This window comes from Aspergillus melleus (genome assembly GCF_016097325.1).
Source record: "Aspergillus melleus strain CBS 546.65 chromosome Unknown contig1, whole genome shotgun sequence".
Taxonomy (NCBI): Eukaryota; Fungi; Ascomycota; class Eurotiomycetes; order Eurotiales; family Aspergillaceae; genus Aspergillus; species Aspergillus melleus.
Window position 1 is genome coordinate 5,814,371 of NW_025763370.1, and position 27,236 is coordinate 5,841,606.

Consider the following 27,236-nt stretch of genomic DNA (forward strand, 5'->3'; position numbering starts at 1 on the left):
CTACCTACCTTACCTTATCTATGGACATGATTGATTTGATTGATCGGTGTGTGGTGTGCCCTGCTTCGCTTTCGGTTCTTCTTCCTTGATTCAAGGTCTTTTTTTTTAATGAATAAGACGTGCAAAGATACATACATAAATACATTAACACATATCTCTATTTACCTATCTACCTAGCTAATTACTGCACCTGCTTCGTGTCCATATACCTTGTTATCTATATGTTTCCGTCTCTGCTAGATGCCCCACTAGAGACAACCGCAACCTGCGAATTGTCGTTGATTAGGTACTAAGCAGAAACACGGAATCTGAATGATGGGAGTAGAGAGGAGTGAACAGAACCTACCTTATATGCGTATGTATGCACGGCAATTGGGGACGTGCCTTCTACAAGTAGGCAGGTAGGTGTGCATATACTTAGGTGTAGTCTCCATATCCAGGATGCAGAGAAAGTTCAAGACCAAGACCACTGAATGTCAAGTAAGGTTAGGTGGGAATGTATCAATGTATCAAGGATAGTTAGTGTCCACCTGTGGAGAAGTTACAGGAAACCGATGAGCTAGATAGGTAACTAACCATTAGGTAGGTATGATCTGCTGCAGGTACAGGGGTACAAAGAGGGCAATCTCTGCGGAGTAAATACTAACCCACCCAAGTGATGACGAGGATTGTTACGGTATAATAAGATGTCAAAAGTACAAACAAGGCAATAATATGGATATTTCACTTAATATCTCGATAAGACTTGAACGACTAAGTAGAAACAGTAAAAGTCATGCATGCCCGACTAACTCTCATGTCCGATTCCCAGCCTCAAATGTAAAAGATAAAAAGACCATGGAACGCCTGCCTTTTTGCATCCTGCACTGCCTGCATGTAGGAGAAATCAAATCAAATAAAAGAGTCAAGGGAATCAAAGGCAAGAGGAGGGGAGAGAAAACAGTGTCGGCCAGTTGAGACCATAGGGCGGGTTTGTCTTCGACCGGCAATTATCTATCAATGCCAGTGAATGTAGTCAGCCATGCCAACCATCGAAGACGTAGACGGTATGGTGCTCCGCGTGTCATCCTGGAGATCATTAAAATAGCCTTGCCAGGATCTGGTTCAGATAACGTGCCCTCCGAGGACAAGTAAAGATTGTCTTGTTTTTCTCTCGTGTACGTATTCTTCTCTCCAGGAGTCGATTGTAAAGAGCCAAGAGTTGCAAGTTACAACAAACGCGACAAGAAATTGAATCATTCAATCGTCGCTGACCCGTCTCTCCGGGCGAGGCTTTCTCAAGCTCTTCATGCGATTGAGAAACCCACCGCCGTTGTTCTGCCGGTCATCGAAGCTGCCGTTATTCCGTTCATTGGTGTTCCACCGCTCGAGACCAGGGCTCTGCTTCGGGCTGCTGGATGAACGAGTGCGGCCGACCTCACGCGATTCCTCAATCCGAACACCCTTCTTGTCCCATGCGTCATCATAGTCCTGGAAAAACGGGTTCTTCTCATTGGCGCGGATCGTTCCCGAGTTGCCGGCCGGGGCAGTGTAGGTATCTTCGGGAGTTACGACGCGGCCGCTCGGAGCTCGGTTCATTCCACGAAGTCGCTGAGCCAGACTCTTCTTGCGCTGCAGTCCGCCACCGCCGCCCTGGTTCTCATTCTCGCTAGCTCGGCGTTGCATGGCGGACCGACTGGCGGGAGCTCCGTCGAGGAAAGTGCTGGTTCCTAGGCCCATGGATTGGGCTCCGTGGACCGGCTCGATGCGTGACTTGGGGTCAAAGCTGACACCTTCGGTTCTGCGGTCAGCACCGCTGGTGGCGAAATCATTGTACCCTTCTTCAGTCCGACCGTGGAAAAGGTTCAGATCGATGTTCTGGTTCAGGGGTCCGGCGCCTCCCAAGGCCATGTTCGTGGAGTCCTTCGGGAAAGCTTGCATGGGAGCGGTGCGCAGTCCCTTGCGGTTGCGGTTCGGGTTGCAAGCATCGAACGGCCCGTCATGATGGAACACTGCGAAAGGAGAATTACATTAGTGATGGTTCCAATCTACCGATTTCGGGACAAACTCACTTCCGGTGCCGTAGATGCTTGTCACATCCAGCTTGTCGATAATATCAAGCTGGTAGTTGTTCTTCTTGGAGCGAGACTTGGGATCCTTCTTGGAGTCGCCTCTCTCACTCCTTTCCTTTTCCCGTCGTCGTCGCTCCCGCCGTCTCTTTTCATCATCGACATCGATGAGTTTCGGTGTGCGATCCATCACGGACGATTCCGAGTTACGACGCGGGCGTCTCTCACGGTCGCGCGGCCTTGAGCTGGAGGAGCCAGAAGGCTTCGAAGGACGGACCGGGTCGGCAAAGATGTCCAAAGGATCCTTTTGACGGCGGTCGGGGCGTTCTCTCGAAGCTGGGGGAGGGCGAACACTGGCACCGTTCACCTGGGGCTTGGTCGGAGGGGGCGGAGCAGGTCGGTAACCAGTCGGCTGAGGAGCAGAGCCCAAGGAGAGGTTTTCCTGTAGCAATGAATCGCCATGGTTAGAGATTCCGATTCAATAAAATGTCAACTTGTAACAGAGCTAAACATACGAAGAGATCGCGAGTGTTTCCTGTGATGTCCTGTCTTTCGTTCGGGAACGTCATGCTACCCACGGGCGCAGACTGAGGCGACGAGGGATCAACGTCGTCCAAGAAAGGATTGGTCGAGGTCGGTCGCTCCGGACGGCCTCCTGATGTGATGGAGCTGGATGGCGACAACGCACGGTTGCGAAACGGATTATTGGAGCCCAAGTTGACTGGTAATTGCGGCGACACTTGACGGACCGGGGACACTATTCGAAATGACAGGCCAAATGTTAGAGATATTTGAGAAAGAAAAAACGACAGCTGGGGACGGCTGGCGAAGCACGGCCTCAAATACACGATGATAAGAGCATCATGCTCAAACCAAGGGGGCAAGAGGCCCCGCCGGACGTGAAACGCGCACGAGATAAGGGAAGGTGACGCACCTGGCGGGCCCAGCGACACGCCGGGTGGGTAAGGATATGAAAGAACTGGCGGACGTTGCGAAGTATTCATCTTGGAAGTCCACGCAATGCGGCAGGGAAGAGGATGAGAAGGAGGGCGATGATAGGGAGTTAGAAGAAGAGCATAAAACCGGGGCGGAGGCAGAATAGGAGCACGGAGATCCAAGAGCCAGTGCGAAACTCCTTAGCAGCGAGGGCCTAGGCTACCGCTGAAACAGCGATGGCGCGGAAACCGGTCAGGGGAGTGACGATTGGAGGGGTGGAATTGCAGGAGCTTGGAAATGGAGTATGCAGGATGGCTCGGGAGGTGCTGGTTGGCCGTTGGAACGGTTGATGCGACGATGTTTCGAGTTTATCTTTTGATCCTGGAGGTTAAAGAGAAAGCCAACGGGAGGATCAAAGAGGACAAAAGAAATGAGGAGGGGGAGAGAGAGAGAAAGCGGAAGGGAGAAAGAAGGAAGAATGGATTGATTGACAGGAAAGAGAGGGAAAGCGGAAGAGAAAGCGGCCCCTTGGAGGCGAGAGAGAGAAAGGATCGTCGGGGGGGAAAAGTAAAAGGGGGGGAAAGGAAAAGGAAAGAAGTGGGTGAGTCGGGTTCTTCTGATTGAACCGTTTAATTAGAGGGAGTGGAGATAGACAAGATGGCAAATATGGATGCTGGAGGATAATTAAACCACCGACTGGTCCGCGAGAATATTAATGCAGAGAGGAGAAGAAAGAGAAGAAAGGATGAACGGGATGAAAGAAAGAAGATGCAGGGAATTGATAATCAGGGGACGGAAGATAACTAAGTTGACTACGGAGTAAAAGGCGCAGGATCGGACATCCACGAGAGAGAGAAAGAAGAAAGCAAAGAAAGGGGCAGGTGTTAATAATCCCCCAATAATTAAAAATAACCAGTTAAGTTACATTAACTCAACCCGTTGCTTACGGAGACCAACCGTCGTGCATCCAAATGGATCATTTCCTTCCTCGGGGGTTTTCACTCGCGATCGACGTGCATCCACGCAAGATAGGGAGTGTATTGATCCTGATCTGGATAGGATAGGAATCGATCAATTATTGACTCGACTCGAAAGAACCTAGGTACTCCTAGGTATGCCGGTAGGGCACATGCAAGCAGGAACCATGACAGCCCGACCCAACTCCACCTCGACCGGTCCCTGCGACACTTTACCCCGGAATGGCCAACTCAAGCTTGTGCAGAATCTACCTGATTCTCCGTATGAGGAACATCGTGAGCAATGAGCACACACAAACCCTCGAACTAATACTCCGTACGTCATCTCACATCTACATAACTCCGGAAGAATCCCCAAGGTACTCTACTGCCACCCCGTGCCCTCCAGAGGTACTCAAATCTAGCCCGTGCTATTTAAGGAGACACGCCCTACCGAACTTGCCTTGCCTCCCCGGAAAATGTCTAGAGCACGAAGCACACAAGAAAAAGCAAAGAAAAAAAGAAAAATCCCCCCCAACGACGTCAGCTGCACATTCCACCTGTCGTGTACGTTGGATTTACCACCGTCAGGAATGCCGACCGGGCCTGTTAGCAACTTCACATCTTTTTGTCATCTCTAGAGTGCGGTGCATGTGCCGAGTATCCCGACCGCCCTGATCGACACTCTCCTTTTATCTCTGCTTCCCTTTCCTCAATGTCAATCCCAACGCAACCCCGTCGATCCCCCTCCAATGATCCCTCAGTTTGGTGTGGTCCCTGACCCTACGGAGTGCTACTCCGGTGTACTTGGTTCGGTCCCCTTCTTGGCAACTGGAGTTCCAAATGGACCCAAATCCGAAGCAAACCAACCCCTCGGTCCTTGCTTACGTACCTCGATGGCTCCTACCGGGGAATGTCGCACGCTGCGTGGCAGATACCTGCTTTGAGCGAGCCATTGATGTCCTTGCGTGCCGGCGTTGGTGATTTTGATCGCTTATCAGGGCTGCCTTGCCGGTGACATCATGTCTAACATTCCTGAGATCAGGGAATCGACGCCATTCACAAAGTGAGGAGGAAAGATAGGAAAGGAAACAGGTTCGATTGATTGATTTCGTCGTCATCCATTTCAACTATTAATAATACACAGCAGGTTATTCTTTTCGCATCACGCTCCCAACCACCCTGATAATGCAAGATTTTAAAGAGAGAAAAAAAAGAAGAAAATTTGTAATGGAACTGGAGATGCAGTTGATTAGTTTCCATGTCCCTTCTTACCATGTCCGCGCTTGGTTTCGGCCAGACCCAAGCACTCGGCCATGTTGAAGAAAATGTCAATCGAGTTGTACACGCCTCCAAACAATTCTTGGCATGGGCCCTGGGCAAACACGGGCACGTCGGTCAGCGAGTGCACCCCTTGGTTCGCGTCCACGGGCAACGTGCCGTTGACCAGGTATCCGGTCACCGCATCCTTATAGTTGGCAAAGTTGCCCTTGCTTCCGGGCTGCTCAACGGCGGGGAGTCGGGGCCCGTCCTTGTGCACCTCGTAGTTCTCCCGGTGATCGGGGAACGCGACCACTCCCGAATGCAAGGTGTATCGCGGATCCCACCGTGCCGGGAAATGCACTCCCTCCGAGTACCGCAGCGCGTTGGGTCCGCCCACCGTGTACTGCGACAGACCCGAGCTCTCGTAGTAGCCGATGGCTCTGCGCTTGGCCCGGTCGTCCTCCTGCGCGTTCATGTACTTGGTGTCCACGGCGCCCGTGACGTCGAATCCGTGTCCATGGTCGGCGGTCACGACGATCAAAGTGTCCTCGAGCTCGCCCAGAGCCTCGAGCTTCTGAATGGTGGCCTTGACGGTGTCATCCAGCTCCAGCAGTTCTCCCAGCGACCGGTCGTAGTCGAGAGTGTGCATCTGCTTGTCGATACTGGCGGCCTCGGACATGAGGAACCAGCCGTCATCCGAATGCCGGGCATTCAGCACGTCGATCGCCTTGAGGGTCATGTCCTTGAGGCCGGGAAGATCCTCCGCATCGCGGCTAGACCCGTCGGGGTAGTTGCTCTGGTTCTGGAGGTTGGACTGGTAGACGTTGCGGTCCAGCCAGGTGGGCAGGTTGTTGGTCGCGAAAACGCCCAGTGCCCGGGTGTCGTTGGGGGCTTTGTGCAGAGCCGTGTTGTTCCAGCTGACGCTGTATCCCTTCTCGGCGAACAAGTCGTAGTAGTCGCGAGCGGCTTCTTCGCTCTTCAGGAAAGCCTCTGCACCGGCGCCGAAGAGGACGTCAGGGCCGTTCCACTCCTCCCAGTCGAAATCGGTCAGTCCCTCGTAGAAGGAGCTGATAACGTGCTCATACTCTCCACGGTCGCTGGTGTGAGCGGATAGAGCGGCCGGCGTGGCATCGGCAAGGAAGGCAGTTGAGACGATACCAACGCCAGCATTGGGGTGTCGGCGACGGAAGATCTCGGTGATGATCTCAAACTTGGGGTCATCAAAGGGGTCCTCGGAAGAGTCCACATAGACGTTCAGGGCGTTGACAGTGGTCTTGTGACCAGAGTACAAGGCCGTTGCCGAGTTGGCGGAGTCGGTGATGAACGAATCCATGGAGTGAGTCATTTGGTGACCCAGCACGGGGAACTTGTCCAGCGCCATCTTGGTCATATACTTGCCGTTGATGCTCTTATGAGCGATCAGACGAGCGGCGGTGATCATGTTGGTGGTCATGCCGTCCCCAACGAAGAGAACGACGTTCTTGGCACGACGCTTCTTGGAGACGTCACGAACATGCCAGTTCGCGACGGTCTGCTCCTTGCCATAGTAGGTCAGAGTGGCCTCGTACTCGCCGGGCTCATACAGCGCAACTCTTCTGTAGGCCTTGGAGGTCACGTTGACGAGAGAGGCCTTGCCGGCATCCTCAGCGAAGAGGTCTATACGGGTCAGCGCGAACTGCATTGCAATGAACCTGACTTAATTCTCCGTGACTTACCCTCGTACCAGGTAAAGTTCCATCTCTCAAGCTTTGCCTCGTCGATGTCGAAGTATTCGTCCACTGGCACGGCCTTGTGGCCCTTCTTCGCGATGGTGAACTTGAAGTTGGGGTCGGGCTCACCCTTGCGGGCTTCGGAGCCATTGACGGGCGAGTGGACCTCCAGACGAATATCAAAGTGCTGTCCGGGAAGGAAGTCGGCCCTTTGAGAGAGTTGAATTGTTAGCCTTGTCCAATAGTCACATGCATCATGCTAACAAAGTAATGGACAAAACTCACTGATCAGGAGGGAAGACACATCCCAGAGAAGGACAACCACCCAGACGCTGATAGGTCTGCGCAACAGCGTAAGACGCGAACAGCGCCAAACCAGAGATCTTAAAAGACCTCATCTTGAACGAGCTCTGAGGTGTTCCAAAAGACCGGTACGGACTCCTAGGAAGGTATGAAACCGGGACCTGCAGCTGTGGGAAGATCAGTGCCAAACACGGTGCGAACGGCGCCTATTTATGGTCTTCTAGCATGCGGTGCCAGCCAAGACGAGAAAATAAGATGATCGCACAGGCAAGTTCCCCTCTTACTTGCTTTCCCCCCCAAAATGCTATCCTGGACACCGCGCAATGCAACTCTCCCCCTGTCCCGCGCTTCTTGGCGCATGCCACCACCGCAACCACAGCCTGATGAATCGGCTGCCGCACGGGCAAATCGGAGACTCGGTTTGGATACACGTGCGGAGGCTAGCCGTTCGCTGAGAAGCTTGGATCCCTGTCCCTGGTGCTTCGCCAAGCCTGGGCGTCTTGGCGTTGTCCGCCACGCCAAGGGCACGTGGTGGCCCTCGTGCGCGACAATGGGCACGTCAGATGATTGTGAGCGCAGATAGGTCGGACTCCGGAGATTTGCTGTCTGTATGTGGCATGGCGTGGTCTGGAGGATTCCTTGATCGAGTCAGGAACCATTATCGGGGTTGCATCACGTCGGAAGCGATTCCGGAACATGGTTGGGCTGGATGTCTTGTTGCCCCTACTGAGCTTGCACGAACATCTAGCGATCGAACCACCAGGAGGTGCGTAGTCTGTTGGTCTGATATCTCTCTAAAACTAGGCAGCCACACTGTAGACGGCCTCTAAACGTGGTCACTGAATTCCAGAAAGTACAACGACAAATTCCTTCCACCAAACCATGACAGATCCTACCAGAGTCAAGATACAAATGAACCCCAATCTAAAAAGCCTACTGTCTTAGATACACACGCTGTAAGCCAGATCGAACACCATGCGCGCAATTCTCAAATTACTCCGACGTCATTCCCTCAAAACGTTTCGTCTTGAGACCTAAATAAACCCAGCTAAGGCATTCATTCCCAGCCCTACGAGGACCAAAAGTCAAAATTGTCACCAAGAAAACGCCACGAGGTAGCCCAGGTCTAACCAATGACCTGCTGCTACACATGCATGCACGCAGATATAGCCTGGCAGATTAGAGGACGTTATTAGCTAGTGCAGAAATAGAAAACTCGCCGCGCTAATCGAAATGCTCGGGTCTTCTATTGGACTGTATAGTCACTTTTCCAGGAGTTTCCTTCATGTGGACAGGATCTTACTTCTGTACGGCGAATGAAACGCTGGACCTTGTCCTGTTTTGTAGAGTTCAAGCATGGAAGGAGGGAAAGTCTCACCGGGTGCAGTATATTTACCTGAATATTAAACTTTCCACTGTGCCTGAAAATATATGGAGCAAGCTTGTAACTGGGAACCTTGTACCAAAGCTTACATTCTAGTTGAACTTGCATGTCCAGTTTATCGTTGTGTGTTAGAGTTTCAGAGTTTTGTCACACATTTTGTTCGGTATCAATCAAGATCTTGTGAAAGGGAATCCTCGTGTCCCTGCGATAGACCGGAAGATGAGTTAATAGAGTGGGCATTGGAGCATAGATATTTATAGGTTTTCAGCTTTCGACTTGGCGCACTGTCGGGTAACTAGAAGATAATATCGGCTTCATTTGCTGCCATGCGAAAGAGAAATTGTTTCTAGCCTAAACGTTGCTATTGTGAGAGCCCAAGTTAGTGTGAGCTTCTCACCAGCCGCCTAGAATAGAAGTACTTATACTCTGAAAATTGGTCAAGATATCTCGGCGATTGCACCATATTTTATATCAGTCAACATAAATGGGATGTAACCAAAAATAATCACTAATCAATAATCTTTCGGGAGGCTGCCAAGTTCGAGAGGAATAGTGATCAAGCCCTACCTATCAGATGTCCCAACCCCGATGTATTAGTGATCATTCCTCCCACTGCCGAGGCCGTCAGACCGGTAGACAGTACTAATACTCAGGTATAGGGCATAGAATCTACGATTGCATAATTTTTGAGTGGGCCCCCTAGGGGGGCTGAGAATTCTTTGCTATCTTACTTTGCAGATTCGATAAGTGTATTTAAACCTATTCATGGTCGTGTAGCCAATATGAAAGACCAATTTTAGTGACGACAATCTTTTCAAAACGGTGTGCGCATAGCTACGTTCACACCATGGGGGATGCTAAGGAAAGCTCAGATTATTTAACGGCAGAAGCTGAAGGTAAGGTCTTCTTTTTTGGTCTTCACCTACGCGTTAAAGAGGAGCTGACAAGGGACTAGCCGATGAAGCTACTTTTCAGCAACCTTCATCGTCTGGTACCTCAACCAACGGCAACCTTTCCAAACCTTACTCGAACATCGTTCGCCTGGATGGACACGCCGATCCTCTTGATCCGCAGAACTGGCCAGTGATTAAGAAGTAAATAAGCCTCGACCTAGTCGCGGATAGGAGCCTGACATCCCAGCTAACCATGTCGCTTGAACCTAATGTAGGATCTACACTGCCGTCCTCCTCGGTCTGGCAACTATGATAGCTGCTCTCACTAGTAGCATCTTCTCCATGGCCATCCCGCCCCTAATGGTAATTTATGGCATCTCCCGCGAAGTAGGGACACTCGGGGTCTCATTATATGTCTTGGGTTTCGCGACAGGGCCTATTATCTGGGCCCCCTTCTCTGAGATCAAAGGCCGTCGGGCACCTTTCTTACTGGCTATGTTTGGATTCACTGTGTTTGCCTTCGCAACAGCCGTATCGAAGGACTTGCAATCAATCTTTATCTGCCGCTTCTTTACCGGCTTCTTTGGCGCTGGCCCTTTGACGCTCTCTGGAGCCGTCTATGGCGATATCCTCGCGCCCCAGATCCGTGGAGCCGGGATGGTTGGCTTCTGTCTGATGGTCTTCGTGGGCCCGCTTCTCGCCCCTACCATCGGCGGCTTCATCATAATGAACGACAGCCTAGGCTGGCGATGGACGCAATACATCCCCGGGATCCTCGGCGGCGCTTCTTTCATTTCGCTTCTCCTTTTCCACGACGAGTCATACGTCCCCGTTCTTCTCTCTCAAAAAGCAGCGCGTCTCCGCCACGAAACAAAAGACTGGTCTATCCACGCCGAGCACGACGAACTTGACATCAGCCTCAACAGCATCTTCCACAACTACCTCGCCCTCCCCTTGAAAATGCTCGCTCTCGACCCCATCATTCTCTGCATGTGCACCTTCGGCGCCTTCGTCTACGGCCTCCTCTACCTCTTCCTCACAGCCTACCCTATCATATTCCAGCAAATCCACGGCATGACACCCGGCGTCGGCGGCCTCCCTTTCATCGGCGTCGTCGTGGGCCAGCTCCTCGCGGGCGTCGTTATGTTCCTGGGCTCGCCTAGAATGGCCCGCCAGATCAAGGCGAATGGTGGACAAATGGTGCCGGAGTGGTTGTTGCCCATGGCTATACCAGGTTCTGTGGCTTTCTCGGCGGGACTGTTCTGGCTCGGTTGGACTGGGTATCGGAGTGATTTTCACTGGATCGTACCGACTGCTTCGGGACTGCTGACTGGGTTCGGGCTCTTGGGGATGTTTTTGCCGTCGATTGCTTATGTGTCTGAGGCGAGGAGGAAGAGGTGAGTTTATTCATATCCAAAACTCACGTAGGCCATGATAGGTTATTGGAGACTGACGGGTTGGATCTGGATAGGGCCGCGTCGGCTATTGCAGCACATACGTTCCTTCGGTCTCTGGCGGGTGCTGTATTTCCGCTTTTTGCGACTTACATGGTATGTTGAGGGTTGGTCTTGTATACGAGGCCTATGTGCTGATTTGAGTTGATTTAGTTTGACGGTCTCGGTGTCGAATGGGCTTGTACTCTGCTAGGATGCGTTGCGGCGCTGCTCATCCCTATGCCGATCATATTCTATGTTTACGGTGAGAGGATTAGGGCGCGGAGTAAGCTTTCGCTTTGATAGTCGTCTATGGGGAAGTTGGTATCCTGGGGAGTTCATGATAAGAGCAGAAACAATATAGAATAAGGGGTCTTCATTCAAGTGTTGGAATGTCGTGGTTGCAGAAGATGATCATAGATATAGATATTGTCAATTTAGAATTAAGACTATCAGTATATACTCGTTTTAGACTTCTGGATTTGGGGACGAATGATTTAGTGCGGGTAGCGTGTAGCCTAGAAAACACTTCCTGGGCTGCGCAGTAAGTTAAAATTTTCAATGAACATACCTAGCAAGATGCCGAGAAAAGGAATGAAAGAGAAAAACAAACCTGTGGCTACTGCCAAATGCTTTCTAGCATTAAACCAGATTCCAATCGAACTGCCGTAACGCACGACCCCGCTGCGGCTGAGCCAGCACACAACCAGCCTCGCTTCACAGCAAGCCTAAACAAAGCAGACATGGCCGCAAGACACCTCTAAAGAGATTTGCACCGCTTGGTACACAATGGGCCGCTCTAAGCTCGGTGAATTCCGTGCAAAGATTTCGCACCGATGGGATCGATTCCGCCATAGAGAGCCACGTTCCGATGATGGTTCCACAGCATCGAAACGCACGCGAAGCGAAACGAATGAGCTCGCAGGGCAAGATCCAAAGAAGAGTGATACAACGCCTATTGTCAGCGAAGACCACTGCAACGAAGCCACGCCTCAGGACCTCTCGACGAAGCGAAGGCCGATATCATCCAACAAAACCCCAAGCCAAGCCGATGATGCCAGAAGTGAGGGTACAACGCCAGAATCGGCTTTAATCCGACCGTCAACGGAGGAGCATCGGGATGAGAAAATAACTCACGATCTTTGGAAAGAAGCTTTTGAGTCGTTATTGCCGGCAACACAAGCCCAACTTCAGAAGCTAGGCTACGAACCGGATTATTCAAAGACGCCGCGTGCACAAGATCTGGACATCCTCGTCCAAGATCTCCAGGAAAAGCTGGATATCTGCGAACAAGAGGGCTGGAAATGCAAGACAGAACATCATGAATATATCGTGCGAGACTACGCGGCGAAATGCGCCACTTGGATACAGTTTATTGGGATCTTGTCGTTCCATTCGCGCCTTCGCAAGCTGCAGGCCCATGGGGTCTGATCAAGGCATTTTTGAAAGTAAGTTTGACTTCAGTTTCAAGCAGTCGCAGCTGTTGTAGACACATGCGTCCCACAAAGCTTCTCGAGGGGTGGTTCGAGCGACCTGTCGCCGATGAAGATTGCCTTTAAGAGACAAGGTCAACTTGCTGACTTAGTATATAGATCCCTGTCAAGTTCGCCGAGCAAATGCTCGCTTTACTAGGGACAGTAGAGCGAATTCTGCAGATCACACATAGTGGAAAAGTATACGAGTCTATCTATGCGACAGAAACCGGTGAAGTTGTAGAGGCGCTACGCCAAAACCTTGTCAAAGTATATCAGGCAGTCCTGGAATTGTGAAGTCACGCCATAGATATGTTTTCAAAGTCGACCTGGACAAGAACTCTGACAGGGGTATTTGACAAAACCTCAGAATTGTTCTCGGAATTGGCCGCGAAGGAAGAAGAGCTTGCTAGGACTGCCCACGCGTGCGAGAGTCAACGTGGCGCCCTGATTGATGGCGAGATGCTGAAACACTTACAGGCCATTCAAGGCTGTCTGCCTCGTATAGAGACCCAAGTCACAGCGTGCTTGGAGAGACTTTCTGAGGCCAAGGCTTTGGAAATCTTAGACTGGATCTCTCAGGTCAAACATGGGGCACATCATAGCACTGCACGAGGCAAGCGGACGCCGGGGACTGGGGAGTGGCTGCTACAACATCGCGCCTTAAGAGACTGGCAGGAGAGCAGTTCTACGGCAGTACTTTGGTCGCGAGGATCTCGTAAGTTCTCTCCTACGCAGTGTCGTTTCTTCTGCTACCTCTTCCTTCAATTCGCATTGTTTGCTTGACACTGACGCTGGCCAAGCGGGCGTGGGAAAAACCGTGCTTACTTCGAGAGTCATTGACCATATTCAAGACACTCTTGCAGCTACCTCCAACGACGAGGCATTTGCCTTTTTCTACTGCGACAAGAACGAGGATGCACGAACTCGTCCTCTAGTCGTGGCGCAAAGCTACGTTCGCCAACTGTCCTCTTCTGCGAAAAGCAGTTCAGGTTTTGTCCAGTCTAAGCTTCGGAAAAGTCATAATGAGCTACGTCTTCGTGGGGAAGTTTTCAATATTGAGCATTGCAGAACTTCCTTAATTGATTCTCTTAATCTCTACCCATGAACTACCTTAGTTTTGGATGCCTTTGATGAATGTGACCCTACATCGCGCGAAGATTTGATAGAGCTGTTTGAGGATTTGCTTTCCGCCAGCAAAAAACCTGTCAAGCTCTTCATTGCAAGTCGCCCTGACGGTGATATAAGGCGTGTATTCCGCTCGCGTCCAAACATAGAGATTCAGGCAACGGATAACCGCGACAACATCCATGCATACATTTGCCAAAGTTTGCCAAAGCTAGTTACAAAGAATAGTGCAATCGAGGGGCTCGAGCTGGAAATTACAGGAGCTCTCTTAGAGGGATGCCAGGGAATGTAAGCATATGCCTCAATTCGTGCATAAAGGTCCATGATGATGCTAATTGTGCGTGGTTAGGTTCCAATGGGTTTTCCTGCAGCTTCAGCAGCTCGGAACATGTATTAGCCGCGAGGCTATTACTGGACAGCCTGGGAAAACTTCCCAGAACACTCGATAAAATGTATGATCAGTTGTACGAGGAGATAAGCAACGGCATGCCCCATGATATGATTCTAGCACAACGGGCTGTCATGTGGGTTTTGGCCGCACGGGAACCCCTTCCACGAGAAGACCTCCCCGAGGCCATCCGTATCAATCCCGACCTTGATAGTGCGGAGATGTGTACCGTGATCACCGAAGACGCATTGCTTTCATTGTGCCGCAATCTGCTCGTCATTGATTCAGAACAAAACGTGTGGCGAGTGTCGCACCTGTCCGTCGCAGAATACTTCAAATCCCGTCACGGCTGGACTGATGGCGTGATCAATACGATGGTAAGCAAAGCTTGTCTGCTATTCCTGTTGAGTGAGACGCATTATCTCGAAGACCCCCAATTTCGTGAGAGCTCTGCCATCAAGCGTCGCCGTCGGAAACCCAATAGAACCAAATACAAGCGACCGCTCCTATACTATGTCACTTATCGTTGACCAGAGCATGTTCTGGCATCAGAGCAGAACAGCGCGTTAGAAGACGACCTATCGCCTGTCAGTGCGCCCTTAGAAAGATTTCTTGGTGCCCCACAGTCCAGCAACGCGCAATACCGGAAATGGGCTTGGGGGCGGCATTTGGACCCTGTTGAAAATTCTATTCTGGCTGTCTGTGAATACGGATTCAATAGGGTATTGAGCGAATGGTGGAAAAAGACCGAGCTGGACCATACCTTAATTAACTCTAACCATCAGACCTATATGACGGTTGCCGCAAGAGCGGGTAATGTCGCCATCCTACGGCTTCTCCTACAGAAAGGAGGCACCACCGGCATACAAGGCAGCCCATACATTTACTCCACCCCACTGATAGAAGCAGCTTCTAGAGGACACGTTGGTGCGGCCAGAACTTTGCTGGGGGAAGGGAACGCGGTTGAAAACTTACAGGTCAGAAAGAATGGGCCCGACTCGTGCGCTTTGGATTCAGCTTTGTCAAGACACAGTCCCAATGTGCTCAGTATGGTGCGTTTTATGGTCACTGAAGGCCAGGCGGACGTGAACATGCAGCTGAGACATAGTGGATATGGCAGTGTTTTGGCCAGATCCGCTGGGTTTGGGTTGCTGGAGGTCACGAGATACTTGCTAGAAGAGGGCGGTGCTGATGTAGATCTGATTCTGCAACATGGGAACTATGGTAGCGCTCTCGCATGCGCTGTATCGCATGGGCGCGATCATTTTCTCCGTGGAGAGTTGTTGGATTACCTGGTGAGGGTTCGACGAGCAAATGTGGACCTGCCCCTTCAGACCGGCCGTTATGGGAGTGCATTGGCCGCTGCCGCCAGTAAGGGTGAGATGGACTTTGTTGAGTATCTGATCGAGATCGGTGAAGCCGACGTCAACATGCCGCTTCAAGCAGGTTACTACGGGAGTGCATTGGCCGCTGCCGTCACTGAAGGACACTTGGATTGTGTTTGCTATCTGATCGAAACCGGAAAGGCTGATGTCAATATGCCACTCCCCAGATTTCCCTTGCGGCAGTGCGCTGGCCATCGCAGCGTACATGGCTAACGAAAGACCCAAGGACGGCTTTGCAAAGACTCACGTGCGGATTGACATTGTACGAGTCCTGCTTGAAGCGGGAGCTTTGGTTGCTCTTGATCTTGGAAACGGGGAAACTGCAGATGCTCTTGAGGCCTTCAACGAGGGTTTCAACGGGGCAACGATTTATGGCGAGGATATCAGTGACGGTAACGGAGATGATTTATATGATGAGGATCTTGAGGATCTCGAAAAATCACTTCCTCGTAGACTTGTTAGGCTACGTAAGAAGTTGAAGGAGCATAGTGTTCTACACCATGTGCAAGAGACCAGAGATTATTGAAGGTAGAGCTTCTTCTTTGAAAAGCCAAAGATTGAACAGAGAATAGTTAACTGGAGTCTTGAATAGTGACAAAGAGTTTACTGACGTTAATACCAAGCAGCTATTGTTCGGTATTAAACGATATGGACACATTCTCTTATTCCCCCTGTGTTTCTCTTTCTCTCTCTCTTTTCCCATACCAGGGCTAGCCACCATAAAAGGAATATAGAATTCTAAACATTTGCTACTGCCTAGTTGACTGATAGAGTATCTAGGGCTTATGGTGCTGCACAGGCCGTGCTCTCAGTGGGCACCACTAGCTGCTTATCATCTAATTATTACTATCCTGCTCCGTCGCATTGGCTCGAGCAGTATAGAACCTTTGTATCTGGCTATACCTCATAGCTTGCATGAAATTCCTATGTAGTAGTCCTTTAGAAATGATCGGTATACCTACTGGGTGTAGACTGTAGTGTGAAAGTAGGTAGCCATAGCCTTGTACTATCTGAAGCTGGGATAGCTTGTTTGAATGCGAAGGGTAGTTTAGCTTTCCCTTCACGGAGACATAGGCCTCGTGAAAGAAAACTGCCTAAATCGATTGATATACCCAATCATGGCATCATTCTCCTTTACCAATAGTGTCCCTCAGCTGGGCGTCGCCCTCGTTCGTGTGTCGCCACTTGTCATCTAGTCTGCGTTTTTCACGTTCAGTTGGGCGCAGGCCATCTCGCTCGGCGCCTTCCTGCATCCCTCGCTGCAGGAGGATCCTCCCCCTCCTTTGCCAGCGTTATTGTGCACTTTCGCGGTCACGGTGGCGACAATCACAAAGGGGTTGAAGTGATGATGTTACATCCCTTGTGAATTGCTGTTTGTCAATGTGTTGAAATTCACGTATCAGTTATACATAATTCTTTAGCGAAAAACATATATTGCTCCCTATATGTAAGCTAGCTAGCTAGATGCACTTTCTTTCGCCCGTTATTTGTCTACAGTAAAAGACTTTCGTTGTCAGCCATCGGTCAGTTGGAAAGGGGAAGCAGTGATTTGTTCCGTATGGCTCTACAGGATGACTGGTTAAAACCAAATTATCACCACACTTCCAAAATAAATCACAGTATATAGAATCCTTAATTCATGCCTATGCTGAATGTGCATCTTTCACTACTGATTCAAAGCTAAATACAGAAAGAGTCCACCAGGATTTCCCCCAACCACACCACCATCCGTCAAATATACTTCCATTCACCAATGCAACCGTGGAAAGGCACCCTGATAGGTGAGCAGCAAAGCCTGACGAGGTTAGTATAGCATTCATCTCAGGGCACATGTCAAAGGCATACCAGTAGAAGTATAGAAGCCCAAAGAGTAGCTTAGATATCGTTGTTGCCGCCGGAGATGCAATGATCAAAGTTCAAGTGGACACCACAGTAGGCATTTGCTTTGAAGCTGTTCTTGGGGCCGACCTTCAGCCATCCAGCATAGGTGCCACCATGCGTAATGCGCAAACATTCAGTATGACAGAGGCGTCCATTGTCAACCTTGTGGATGTATTTGTTGATCGCACCGGCAATGGTTTTCTGTTGGGAAGTCGTGTCGCAGTGGCGGCCTGTCGCATAAAACTCGTATCTGATATCCCGATAGGTACCATCAATAACACCACAGTTATGGCTATCCGAGAGGTCCTTGATTATCTGTCCCATTGACTTTGCCCAACCGACCGCATAGCTTGCAATGTTGAGACAGGCACTTGCCGTCATGATATAGGTACAGACATCTGCCGGACGACGCGTCTCAAGATCAACTTCGGTGATATTGCCAGTTGGGTCCATTAGGAGGGACTGAGCATACTCAGGATACTCGATACCATTCTCATCGGCAAGATTAATTTGGTGCCACCGGTCTGGTAGAGGCTGGCCTTTGATAGAAGAAAGCGATGGCGATCCAACAGCCAAGATTGGTAAAGATAAGGCGATTGCCGAGACTGCAGTCCTCATAAGCAACATAGTACTGGTAGGCGTTGAAAAAGATCAAACTGTATATGATAAATGAGGGAAAGTATCGAAAGATCAATTCAGGAAGCGTTTGTGTAGGCATTGGAGAGAATTGCTGTTTCTTGAGACCTACTCTCAGAATTTCGGGAATCCGCAACCTATTTATCCTTGAAGCACAAGCTTCTTTCTGTGGGAATTTGTATGGGCGGGGATAAGAATAAGTGGCATGAAAGATCAAGGGCAAAATCCGAAATGAGGCAAGTGGTAGACTAAGAAGGGACTTGACTAGGAAAAGAGAAGAAAAAAAAAGGAAATAGTACCCCTCTCGAAAAACTTTTTTGGTGGAGTGACAGGGATGTTGAACTAAATAAGTTCTCTATATCTGAGGGATTTTATGCTAGCTCACTGAAGCCATAATTGAGTCCCATAGTGCCGTTTGGACAATCTTCCCTGGACGTAGATGGTTGATTAATACGACCTACTGTAAGTTTATGCCGGCTGCAACTAGGGGTAATTACTACACCAGTGAATACATGTTTCCACAGGCATCCTATTCCGTAGAGCCATGTCCTCTCACGTACGACAGACAGGGGGATAGTTATTTGGTGGTAAATACTTGTACTCCGTATTTACCTAAATTAAATTAGCTGGGGAGTCCTTCAGATCCGTGCGGCTATCCATGTTGAAAGACTGATATAATGTGGCTAAAGTGACATTATCTGATTTCTACTGTCTTAAAACCGTGTATGGATATATTCTAACAAGCGGCAGTAATGACATTCTAAGAAATCGATCTTCAGTAGAAGCTACCCTGATTGAAATATTACTGAGAATAAACCACCTAGGTGACCTACCCTGATTCACCGCAGTAGTAGTTTATTAGTACACCGCTAAGGTGCTTTAGGCTAGTATAGGGGCCCACCGTGGCCGTCCGTTGATAGCTGGCAGAAGGCTCTCTAAGACTTGAGCTACGTAGTATAAAGCGCTTAATTAGTTAAACTTATTTAGGGTCGCAGCTCGGAGGGGCCAGGATTTAGTACGAAAGGGACAGAAATCCAGAGTTCTCTCTCTGATCTTCTCTGAGATCTCCTGATCCGTTCGCACTAAATTCTGCCCCCCTCCGAACTAGAAAGCCCACTTCAGGGTCCAGGGAGGACGTACAAACGAAGTCACCGCGGTCCACCGGATCAGCATGTGATGTGAAAGCATAATTGGTTGGATACCCAGTCAAACCAGTCCAGCAAGCTGCCTGCGTGCCTCAATTGTTTCGGAGATGTACACGGATGAGTTGAGACATGCAGTCAGGGCCCAAGACTAGAAGCAATGCGGGGACTGTTTTGCGAGGATGTACGGTACCATCTAAGATTAGGTAGGCTCTGCACTAATTCCCGTAACCTGGCAGGTTCGAGTTAAGACAACTGGGTCGCATTTCGGAGGGGTTTCAGAGAAACTTATAGAAGCTTGAAGAGGGCTAATATATCCTAGGCAAAGGCTAGAGCTTTATTGGTCTACATTCAATTTAACGCCAGGATGAGATTCCATGTTGCTGCCTGCATTAGTATGGGATTGGATTGTCTTGAATTCCTCTATTTTGCTACAGGCGACCATAAGAACACGAAATACGCAACAGTTATAGATTCAACATTAGTGATATATTGCGAAATTATGGAATAGAATAGACATCCAAAGAAAATAATGAAAGATCATAAAGAAAGTGTTTAAATGTTAATGATCTAGTCTGAAGGAGCTTCGGCCAATATATAGACTATATATAGGTAAAGTACTAAACTTGTTGCGGTCTTGGACAGGTGTTTGAGCCCCGGAAGGGCCAACAATTCCATTATAGTTTTTATAATTCTAACTAATTTGGTTGTACGAATGGATAGTATATAAATATCGAAGAACTCTATCAAATTTACTACAAAGAAACGAGAATTTATATCTAAATCCCCGCGGATCTCTAGGTACAGATCAAGCTTTAGAACCTGAAACCCGCTACAAATTTTGAAAATCTAAAATAAAACCTGTATCTATATGACGCATGGCAGGTTCGGGCTTTGGGTTCCACGTTGAATTGCCATGTCTACACAGAGTACTATCTGACAGATCTCACCCTTCTTCACATTCCTTTCGACTGGAAAACGGAAGAACAGAAAGGAGAATTGAAGGCTCACAGGCACCATGAGTTTGCTCGTTCATGATCTAGGGCTTTTGCGGAGGGCATGCGACCGCTGTCACGGCCAGAAGCTACGATACCGCCGGAAGAACAACAGTGAGCCTTGTGTCCGCTGTCAGAGAGCAGGCGTTGGGTGTACCCCAAGGCCTGTGAGATCTAGACATCTCCCACGGGCACACACAACGCAGCAGCCAGCAGGCATATCGAGTTCTGAACCGACATAATCCCCAGATAAACCCGAGCCTTCACGACCAGGTGTTGGACTTCCAAGAGCTAACACCTCAGCAAAGAAGATCCACCAGAGCAGACGAACAAAGACGTGTCAGATCATTTGCCTCTCTCCCCTAGACTTTTCCGCGGACTTGGACTTGGGATTGGACTTTGCGTCGCCGCAGTCGGAATTCAGCAATCCCCTGGATGCGCGCTATTTGCAATCCGGCATGGGTCTAGGGCTTATTCAGAATCATCCGCAGAGTCAGCCCTTCCTTTCGGAGCCACGGAGCTGTATGAGTGGGCAATTTGAACCGAAATATCAGAATGGACTTCACGCCGCATCACAAAGCTCGTATTTCCGACCCTCCTCCACATCCACATTACTGCCCTATTCCACACAACCGACCGCCTACTCTCAACATCGCTTGTTCCTAACCAGGACTGTGGCTCCCCAAATCATCAACGGCCTGCCACAGGAAGCGAGCGACCTTATGAACTTCGACCATGAGGACAGGACGAACAGCAGCAGTGAAGACACACCAGCGGACTCTTGGTACGGGCAATTTATCTCGAGTCGGCCACCATCCAACAGCAGTGGCACCCAGAGGCCATATTCGCAACAAACTTCCAAACCAACAGGAGACATGACCTCGTGGGTTCGTAAATTGTCGGACATAAATGTGGAGCTGCATCAGCACCAATTTAATCTCAGTTGTGAGTCGGGAACTCAAGGGGTCGGGATGACACAACCGGGGCAAATGAAACTACTAGCGGAAAAGGCTCATCTATATGCCTCGAAATTAGACCAAGGACCGAAAGGTACCCTAAAGCTTACCATAACGTTTAGGAGAATATGGAAAAGTGGAACTCAGTGTCGAGGTCGTGAGACTATTGGCTGCGTAGAGCGCGCAAATGATTCCCAAGGCCTCGGGAGAACGTGAAGAACGTTCAGCCATCTTACTCTCACATTCCCTGCAGTCACAATAGCATCGGTTCTACTTCCTGGGCATTTTCCTCTCATGATGTTGTCTGATCTAGCTTACGTGCTACCGTGCCTTCAAAATCGCCTGTTTCCCTTTATCCCCTTCATCTGACTAATCTTTCCATACCTACTATGTTATTTAATCCGTGATGCAGGAGGTGGACCATGCGGACTATGCGCTATTGCCCTTTTCGGTCGTGGGGATTGGAATCGGGCCTCCGGGTGAGTCTTCCAGTCTCGCAGTCAAGACCTCGACCCCAGTTTCGGTAACCAGCAAGGTGTGTTCTCCATGGATATTAGCATTGTGCCCTGTACGTAATATGTATGCTGTACTCACCAAATTGAGCCGTCCGTTTGCCATCCACCGTGACGTTAGTCCAGTCATCGGGCCAATAAATTTCCCGAGGTTTTCCCAGCGTCAGAATGGGCTCGATGGTGAAAGTCATTCCAGGTTTGCACACTCCGGGCACCTTACTCTTTCCATAATGAGGGATCCATGGCGGGGGGTGGAATTCGGTGTTGATACCATGTCCACCCCAGGTCGCTTGGACGCCACAGTTTCGAAAGTTTGCATGCTCCTCAATGACCTTGCCAAAATCTCGGAGGAGGGCGCCAGGCTTCACGAGTTCGATTGCCATATCCAAGCACTCTCGGGTCGTTTCCACCACCCGGACTGAGTCAGGATCGGCCTTAGCTCGATCGCCCACATAGTACGTTTCGTTCAGATCAGCGTGATATCCCCCGTGATATAAGGAGATGTCGAGATTCAGGATATCGCCATCAAGAAGGATCCGCTGATCTGGAATACCGTGACAAACCACCTCGTTCGGGGACGTACACAGCGATTTGGGGAAATGGTTATAGTTCAAGGGCGAGGGATAGGCCTGTCTGTGTTAGAAACATATAAATATATAATTTTATATGTATATGTATGTATTTATCATCGCGATGGGCGTAACACCTACATCCCGTTCGACGCAAGCCTTGTGGCAGACCTCGTCTAGGTAATCGGCCGTAATGCCCGGCCGGAGCTTTGCTGCGGTGATGTCTAATACCTCCCGAGCTAAACGGCACACCCTCCGCATGGCCCCCTGGCCCTCGGCATCGAGAATATCAATCTGCATCCGGTTCAAGCGCCGTTCCCCCTTCGGGATGCCAGTCTCAGACCAGTCAGGGCATCTGATAGACTTAGGAAGGGTACGCATCGGAGACAGCGGATAGACCGGTCGAACCGACCCGGTGAAGGAGAAGGTCGGGAAAGGATTGTAAAGTCCGGTAACTGGGTCAGGTTCAGATACGACCTTCGGCGGAATTATTGTGCGGAAGATACCATCCTGTGTCTTGCCTTGAGCCGTTTTGTGGACGGTCTTGTGTTCGGCCTATCTCACGAGCTCAGTCAGAAATCAGATTCCAGTCTCAAACAAATAAGGAGACCCACCCAATTCTTCTTAAAACAATCCTGGGAGCAGAAATAGCCATCTTTCATACCCAGCTTCAAACAGGTCGGACACTGCAAGGCTTCCGCATCATTGTCACAGTCGACTCCGAGACACTTTCTCTTCGAGGGCAGCTCGGGGGCGATGTCGCCCATGGTACTGGCTGGGCTTGGTTCCTGGAATATGGAATGCAATGATCTAACGGTGATTAGGAGGGACGAAGATATATGGCTCCGTTTAGTTTTCTCTAGTCAGGAGTCGGTCCACAAAGAAGGGTTCGATCGTCATAGAACCAGCCTCACTTGACTGGAGGAAATTCGTAATCAGCAAAAGGGGCATTTCATTCAATGAGGGAGGGGAGAGACGCCATAGTCAATTAGGCAACGCCGCCGAATGTAACGGAAGGGCACGTGGGGAAGGAAAGCTGGTTGATCATCCAAACCGTCACGCACGAAGATCCGGGCACAACACCCAGTGGAGTTCAGGTGGGCCCGGCCCGAATTACTTACTACATAGGGACGCAAAGCAATACTCCGTAGACGTCAAATACTGTCCACAAGCTGAACCATTTTCTTTTTCCGCAAAACTTCCTCCTCATTTATAATCAATATATCATCATAAAAAAAACATAAGCAATAAAATCTTAAAAAATAACTATATCAAAATCTTATTCATTCTATAACAATACAATCTCTCGTCCCAAAGAGGCCCAGTCAGAAACATTAAAAATAATAATCTAAATGTTGTTATTAGTGAGTGAAATTCTCTTAAACATTTTGAATAAATCATTAATATAAAAAAGTATTATAAAATTATTAACTATCAATAATTTTTAAATTCTTTTCTCTACATTTTGAAACATTTCTTCAAAAATAATAAAATTAATCGGCTGCTCCATGGCCCGTTCTGCAGTAGCCGCATGGTAGAGTACAGTTGTTGAACTGGGCTCTTTCAGCATGTCAGACTTTGTAGGATCTTACGGGGTAGAGACTACAGTCGTGACTGGCATGCATAGCTAATGAGTGTCTGCCCAACGTGGGGCAATCAAGTGATTTTTGTCAACTCTTGAAATCCCTTATCCAACTTGTCTCGGGATTTCTACCTATTCAACAGGTTCTTGTATGGCCCAGGCAGGATAAACACCCAAGAGTCTTATACCTATACGGTTACGCCTGGTGCCGCCGCTTATATATCAATGGTGAGTTGGTATTTCATATCTTGTATAGTCACTAATCTTGTAGGAAATCCAGACTTCCCAAGTAGAGGTATTAGATGAGGGCCCGAGGTTTTTCGGCGTTGTTCTTAATAACAAAGTAGAAGTTGTATACGGCACAGAAAAGACGCAAATGGTTTACTGGGAAAATAGCTATGTTACGGTTTCGGAAACTGACAACACCGGCAAAGAAAGAAAAACGCGTTTAACTGAGACCAATTCTGGCAAAGGAATGCTGAAGCCAGGCATTACTTTGTATCACTTCAGGGAAAGTCAAAGTCTTGGATACTTAAATATATAGCTCCTTGGCCAACTCGAAAGTGGAGCGAGAGAATGGAAAGAAATGAAATTCCGATCTTGGCACTAGTATGCTCAGCTTTCCCGTCCACATGACTCCTCGAGTCTGGGCATCCCTACAACAAGCTTTGGATTCTGGCACAGCTTTCGCGATACACTTAGCTGTCCTGAGCACATGAATACAGTTGTTATGGATGAAGAAGGCACCTGGGCACATCTATTCTTCTCTGGCAATCGCCCTGATCTACTCAAGAACAAAGGATCCAATGGCGAAGAAAAGTTCCGACCTTTCTGTACGGAAACTGAAGATTGGAAATTAGGAGAACTAGTTGACAAATCCAGGCCGACAGACGCGAGCAACATACAGGTGTTTTGGATTCGGATCAACGGGCGCAGAAAATATGTAGGCAAAGTTGTATGTCTACACAACCATTGTACGCTTTGTCTGAACTAATGGTATGTTGGTTTCCTGATTATACTGAGGAACAAGCCACGATGCAGCTTCATCGTCTCGGAGTATCAAGTCTTCGGATCCCAGAAGTGATAGACGATGCCGTGCGCGAATTTGATAGATTTTTTCGAGAGGCTCGGGCATATAACCATCTTGACCTATTCTGTGGCAGACGTGAGAGGATATATTTCCCGCAGTTCTTTGACGTGGTCACCGATCTGTCAAGGTCCAGGTTCTCTTCTGGATATGTGCACCGTCGAGCAGTTGTGCTGGAAGCTATTAAACCGGGCTTGTGCTCTCGACGTATTCTCGGTGAGGATGCCTGTCAGTTGCCTGAGAGCTTCTCTAGTATCCTTGATAAGCTACCACTAAGTTTATTTGAGCGCGAGTGGTATTATTCCTTGCTAAAGGACAGGCTTCGTCGCCTGAATGCCATACATTGGATTGGATTAACTCACGGAGATATTAAGAACTGCCATTTTCGACTTCCTGATGATATCTATGATACAATTTTGTATGACTTCTCTACATCGTACACGTTCTCTGAAAAACTTCCTTTCCGGGTAAACTCAGGCAAACCTCGACCTTTAAGACTTATTTCACAGGGTGAGCGTGAGCGTGTTGGCCTCCATATTCACCAACGGTAAGAGACATAACAAATATCTTACATAAAAACTAACATATATTCAGAACTGCTTCACGAGATCTTCGTTCCCATCTCATAAAAGCAGGTTCGGAAATATCTGTTGACAAGACCCTGTGTCAGTCTCTGGACGAAAAGAAGGAATTGCTAAAATTAATCATACTAAAAACTTGCAGTCGTCCAGATTGTCAATACCCATCAATCATTTCAAATATTTCAGAGCTACATAACTAACTACGCTAGATTTTTCAATGCCTACTTTGAATTCGGTTTTTCCTTTTCTGGAAAAGGTTTGTCCAAAGTCTGACCCATGTTGGAATATTCGTAGAGGCAGACTTTTGCATTATTATAAACCATTTTGGGCAGTCTCCCACAAGGAGGGAAACCGGCCTGCATCAATTACGTTTGATGGAGAAACTCTATTTGAAATGATGGAAATGAATGATAAATCCCACTTCATACTTTGCTTAGTGCCGAAGTCGTGGATTGTATCATTAAGGACGAATCATAATTCGATTTTGGATAACACAGGACTTTATGACAAGCTTCGACAGGTTTGCTCACTTCTGTCATTGACTGAAAGCCCTGGGTATGTTATTGGGCGTGGCGAATTTCTGGCAGCATGTGAAAGGGAAAGCATTAAGAAGAACGATACTGTATAATGAAAGATAGAACAGGCACCTATTAGCCAAGTGAGGGTTTCACTAAGCGCAAAATCGGCGATTCTCCAGAACAGTTAAAGATATGACCCCCAATCTCCCAACAGCTTCCTAGAAACTCATCAATAATCCAACTTGTCGCATCAGTCGCATCATCCAAAGCATAATTATATCCATAGTCGTATCCATAGTCTCGTTGGTATATATTCGAAGAGCGATAAACGAATAAAAGGTATTATCATCGGATAACACTAACACTTCGAATACATGAAGATGCGTGACGAGTCAATAGTACCACAAAGAAGTAAATAATAACAATTGAGACTAGTTCATAGTAATTAAGCGTGTGTAAAGCAAGAAAACTCGGATCTGTGTAGACTTGTGTTTTCCTTTTACCAGCTATATCTGAACGATTGGACGATTGTCCGCAATGATGACTCACTGTGATAAGAGAGGGTAGCGAAGTACAGAGTAAAGAAAGATCAGTCTAACAGTAAAAATACCTCAACGAGTTGGCAGTCGAACAACCATTGTAAAGCGGATAGGAAGGCAGCTTTATAGACCATGCACCTTGATGTGAAGGGTTATACGGAGTGTAAGACAGGTGGAGAGGAGGTGGGTCGTCATTGTACTATGGCATCGTGGTTCCTTGGCAACCTCCAACTCTTTAGCTCCGTCGCTTGAGCTTTGTTCCCCAACAACCTGAACGTTTGTCAGTCGCAGACTCACTTTCTGCTCTACCACCATCTCACAGCATCCCTATCTTGAACTCAAGCCTCGTATATCGTGAAGATGGATCAACAGCCACCCTCCGAGCAGCCCCAACAACCTCCTGCGACCCTAACGAATCCTCGCTTCACCCTAGAACTCGAATTCGTCTCCTCCCTCGCGAATCCGTACTACTTGTCGCATCTTGCAGTCAACTATCCTAACCTGCTGGGTATATCTAGAACCAGCGAGGAAAGCGATCTCAACAACGATACCGTCGATCCTGAAGCGCAGGCATTCGCAGCCTACCTTGCCTACCTCTACTCCTACTGGAAAACCCCGGAATATGCTCAATTCCTGACTCATCCGGGTGCAACCTTGCGTGCGCTACGACTTCTTCAGGAAGATACCTTCCGTCGAGATATTATCCGACCGGACGTGATTGAGGGTTTGGCGGGCGTTGGCCTCGGCATCAATCAGGATGGCGCGACCGCGGAGGCCGGGGACCAACAGGAGGGGGATCAAGCCCAAGAAACTCAGGAAAATCAAGGACAGGCAGGAGAAAAGACAGTGAAAACATGATGGAGGTGGCATATCTTTCAAAGCAGCCGATTTGACGGTGGTTGCCCTTGCGCCTTTAGTCCTCGGGCCTTTCTGTCTACGG

At 48.9% G+C, this 27,236-nt stretch overlaps 9 protein-coding genes across 10 annotated transcripts; 5 read left to right on the forward strand and 4 right to left on the reverse strand.

Annotated features, from left to right (window-relative positions):
- Window positions 1-1,239: 1,239 nt before the first annotated feature.
- LDX57_002054 (Pal1 family protein) lies at window positions 1,240-3,052 on the reverse strand (the record flags this gene model as incomplete). The annotated part of the gene is made up of 4 exons (XM_046083697.1): window positions 1,240-1,991; window positions 2,052-2,490; window positions 2,564-2,805; window positions 2,983-3,052. The coding sequence occupies 4 exons, from the start codon at window positions 3,050-3,052 to the stop codon at window positions 1,240-1,242; spliced, it is 1,503 nt and encodes a 500-aa protein (XP_045939660.1).
- A 2,140-nt stretch (window positions 3,053-5,192) lies between these two features.
- Window positions 5,193-6,884, reverse strand: LDX57_002055 (alkaline phosphatase; the record flags this gene model as incomplete). Its single annotated transcript, XM_046083698.1, has 1 exon — window positions 5,193-6,884. One exon carries the CDS (start codon window positions 6,882-6,884, stop codon window positions 5,193-5,195), a length of 1,692 nt encoding a protein of 563 aa, XP_045939661.1.
- A 2,562-nt stretch (window positions 6,885-9,446) lies between these two features.
- On the forward strand, window positions 9,447-11,051 carry LDX57_002056 (MFS transporter; the record flags this gene model as incomplete). Its single annotated transcript, XM_046083699.1, has 4 exons — window positions 9,447-9,495; window positions 9,555-9,693; window positions 9,768-10,889; window positions 10,964-11,051. 4 exons carry the CDS (start codon window positions 9,447-9,449, stop codon window positions 11,049-11,051), a joined length of 1,398 nt encoding a protein of 465 aa, XP_045939662.1.
- A 663-nt stretch (window positions 11,052-11,714) lies between these two features.
- On the forward strand, window positions 11,715-12,356 carry LDX57_002057 (uncharacterized protein; the record flags this gene model as incomplete). Its single annotated transcript, XM_046083700.1, has 1 exon — window positions 11,715-12,356. The coding sequence occupies one exon, from the start codon at window positions 11,715-11,717 to the stop codon at window positions 12,354-12,356; it is 642 nt and encodes a 213-aa protein (XP_045939663.1).
- Window positions 12,357-13,975: 1,619 nt separating this feature from the next.
- LDX57_002058 (uncharacterized protein) lies at window positions 13,976-14,443 on the forward strand (the record flags this gene model as incomplete). The annotated part of the gene is made up of 1 exon (XM_046083701.1): window positions 13,976-14,443. The coding sequence occupies one exon, from the start codon at window positions 13,976-13,978 to the stop codon at window positions 14,441-14,443; it is 468 nt and encodes a 155-aa protein (XP_045939664.1).
- Window positions 14,444-14,962: 519 nt separating this feature from the next.
- LDX57_002059 (uncharacterized protein) lies at window positions 14,963-15,824 on the forward strand (the record flags this gene model as incomplete). The annotated part of the gene is made up of 2 exons (XM_046083702.1): window positions 14,963-15,410; window positions 15,466-15,824. The coding sequence occupies 2 exons, from the start codon at window positions 14,963-14,965 to the stop codon at window positions 15,822-15,824; spliced, it is 807 nt and encodes a 268-aa protein (XP_045939665.1).
- Window positions 15,825-16,865: 1,041 nt separating this feature from the next.
- LDX57_002060 (uncharacterized protein) lies at window positions 16,866-18,065 on the reverse strand. 2 transcript variants are annotated; one of them, XM_046083704.1, is made up of 3 exons: window positions 17,928-18,065; window positions 17,144-17,784; window positions 16,866-17,093 (listed from the first exon to the last, which is right to left on the reverse strand). In XM_046083704.1, exon 2 carries the CDS (start codon window positions 17,630-17,632, stop codon window positions 17,174-17,176), a length of 459 nt encoding a protein of 152 aa, XP_045939667.1. In that variant the 5' UTR covers window positions 17,633-17,784; window positions 17,928-18,065; the 3' UTR covers window positions 16,866-17,093; window positions 17,144-17,173. The 2 variants fall into 2 exon arrangements, with proteins under 2 accessions (XP_045939667.1, XP_045939666.1); XM_046083703.1 differs by having other exon boundaries at window positions 17,144-18,065.
- Window positions 18,066-21,337: 3,272 nt separating this feature from the next.
- On the reverse strand, window positions 21,338-22,756 carry fpaI (putative methionine aminopeptidase, type I; the record flags this gene model as incomplete). The annotated part of the gene is made up of 4 exons (XM_046083705.1): window positions 21,338-21,450; window positions 21,503-22,049; window positions 22,131-22,544; window positions 22,604-22,756. The coding sequence occupies 4 exons, from the start codon at window positions 22,754-22,756 to the stop codon at window positions 21,338-21,340; spliced, it is 1,227 nt and encodes a 408-aa protein (XP_045939668.1).
- Window positions 22,757-26,656: 3,900 nt separating this feature from the next.
- On the forward strand, window positions 26,657-27,154 carry soh1 (mediator of RNA polymerase II transcription subunit 31; the record flags this gene model as incomplete). The annotated part of the gene is made up of 1 exon (XM_046083706.1): window positions 26,657-27,154. The coding sequence occupies one exon, from the start codon at window positions 26,657-26,659 to the stop codon at window positions 27,152-27,154; it is 498 nt and encodes a 165-aa protein (XP_045939669.1).
- Between the last annotated feature and the right edge of the window lie 82 nt (window positions 27,155-27,236).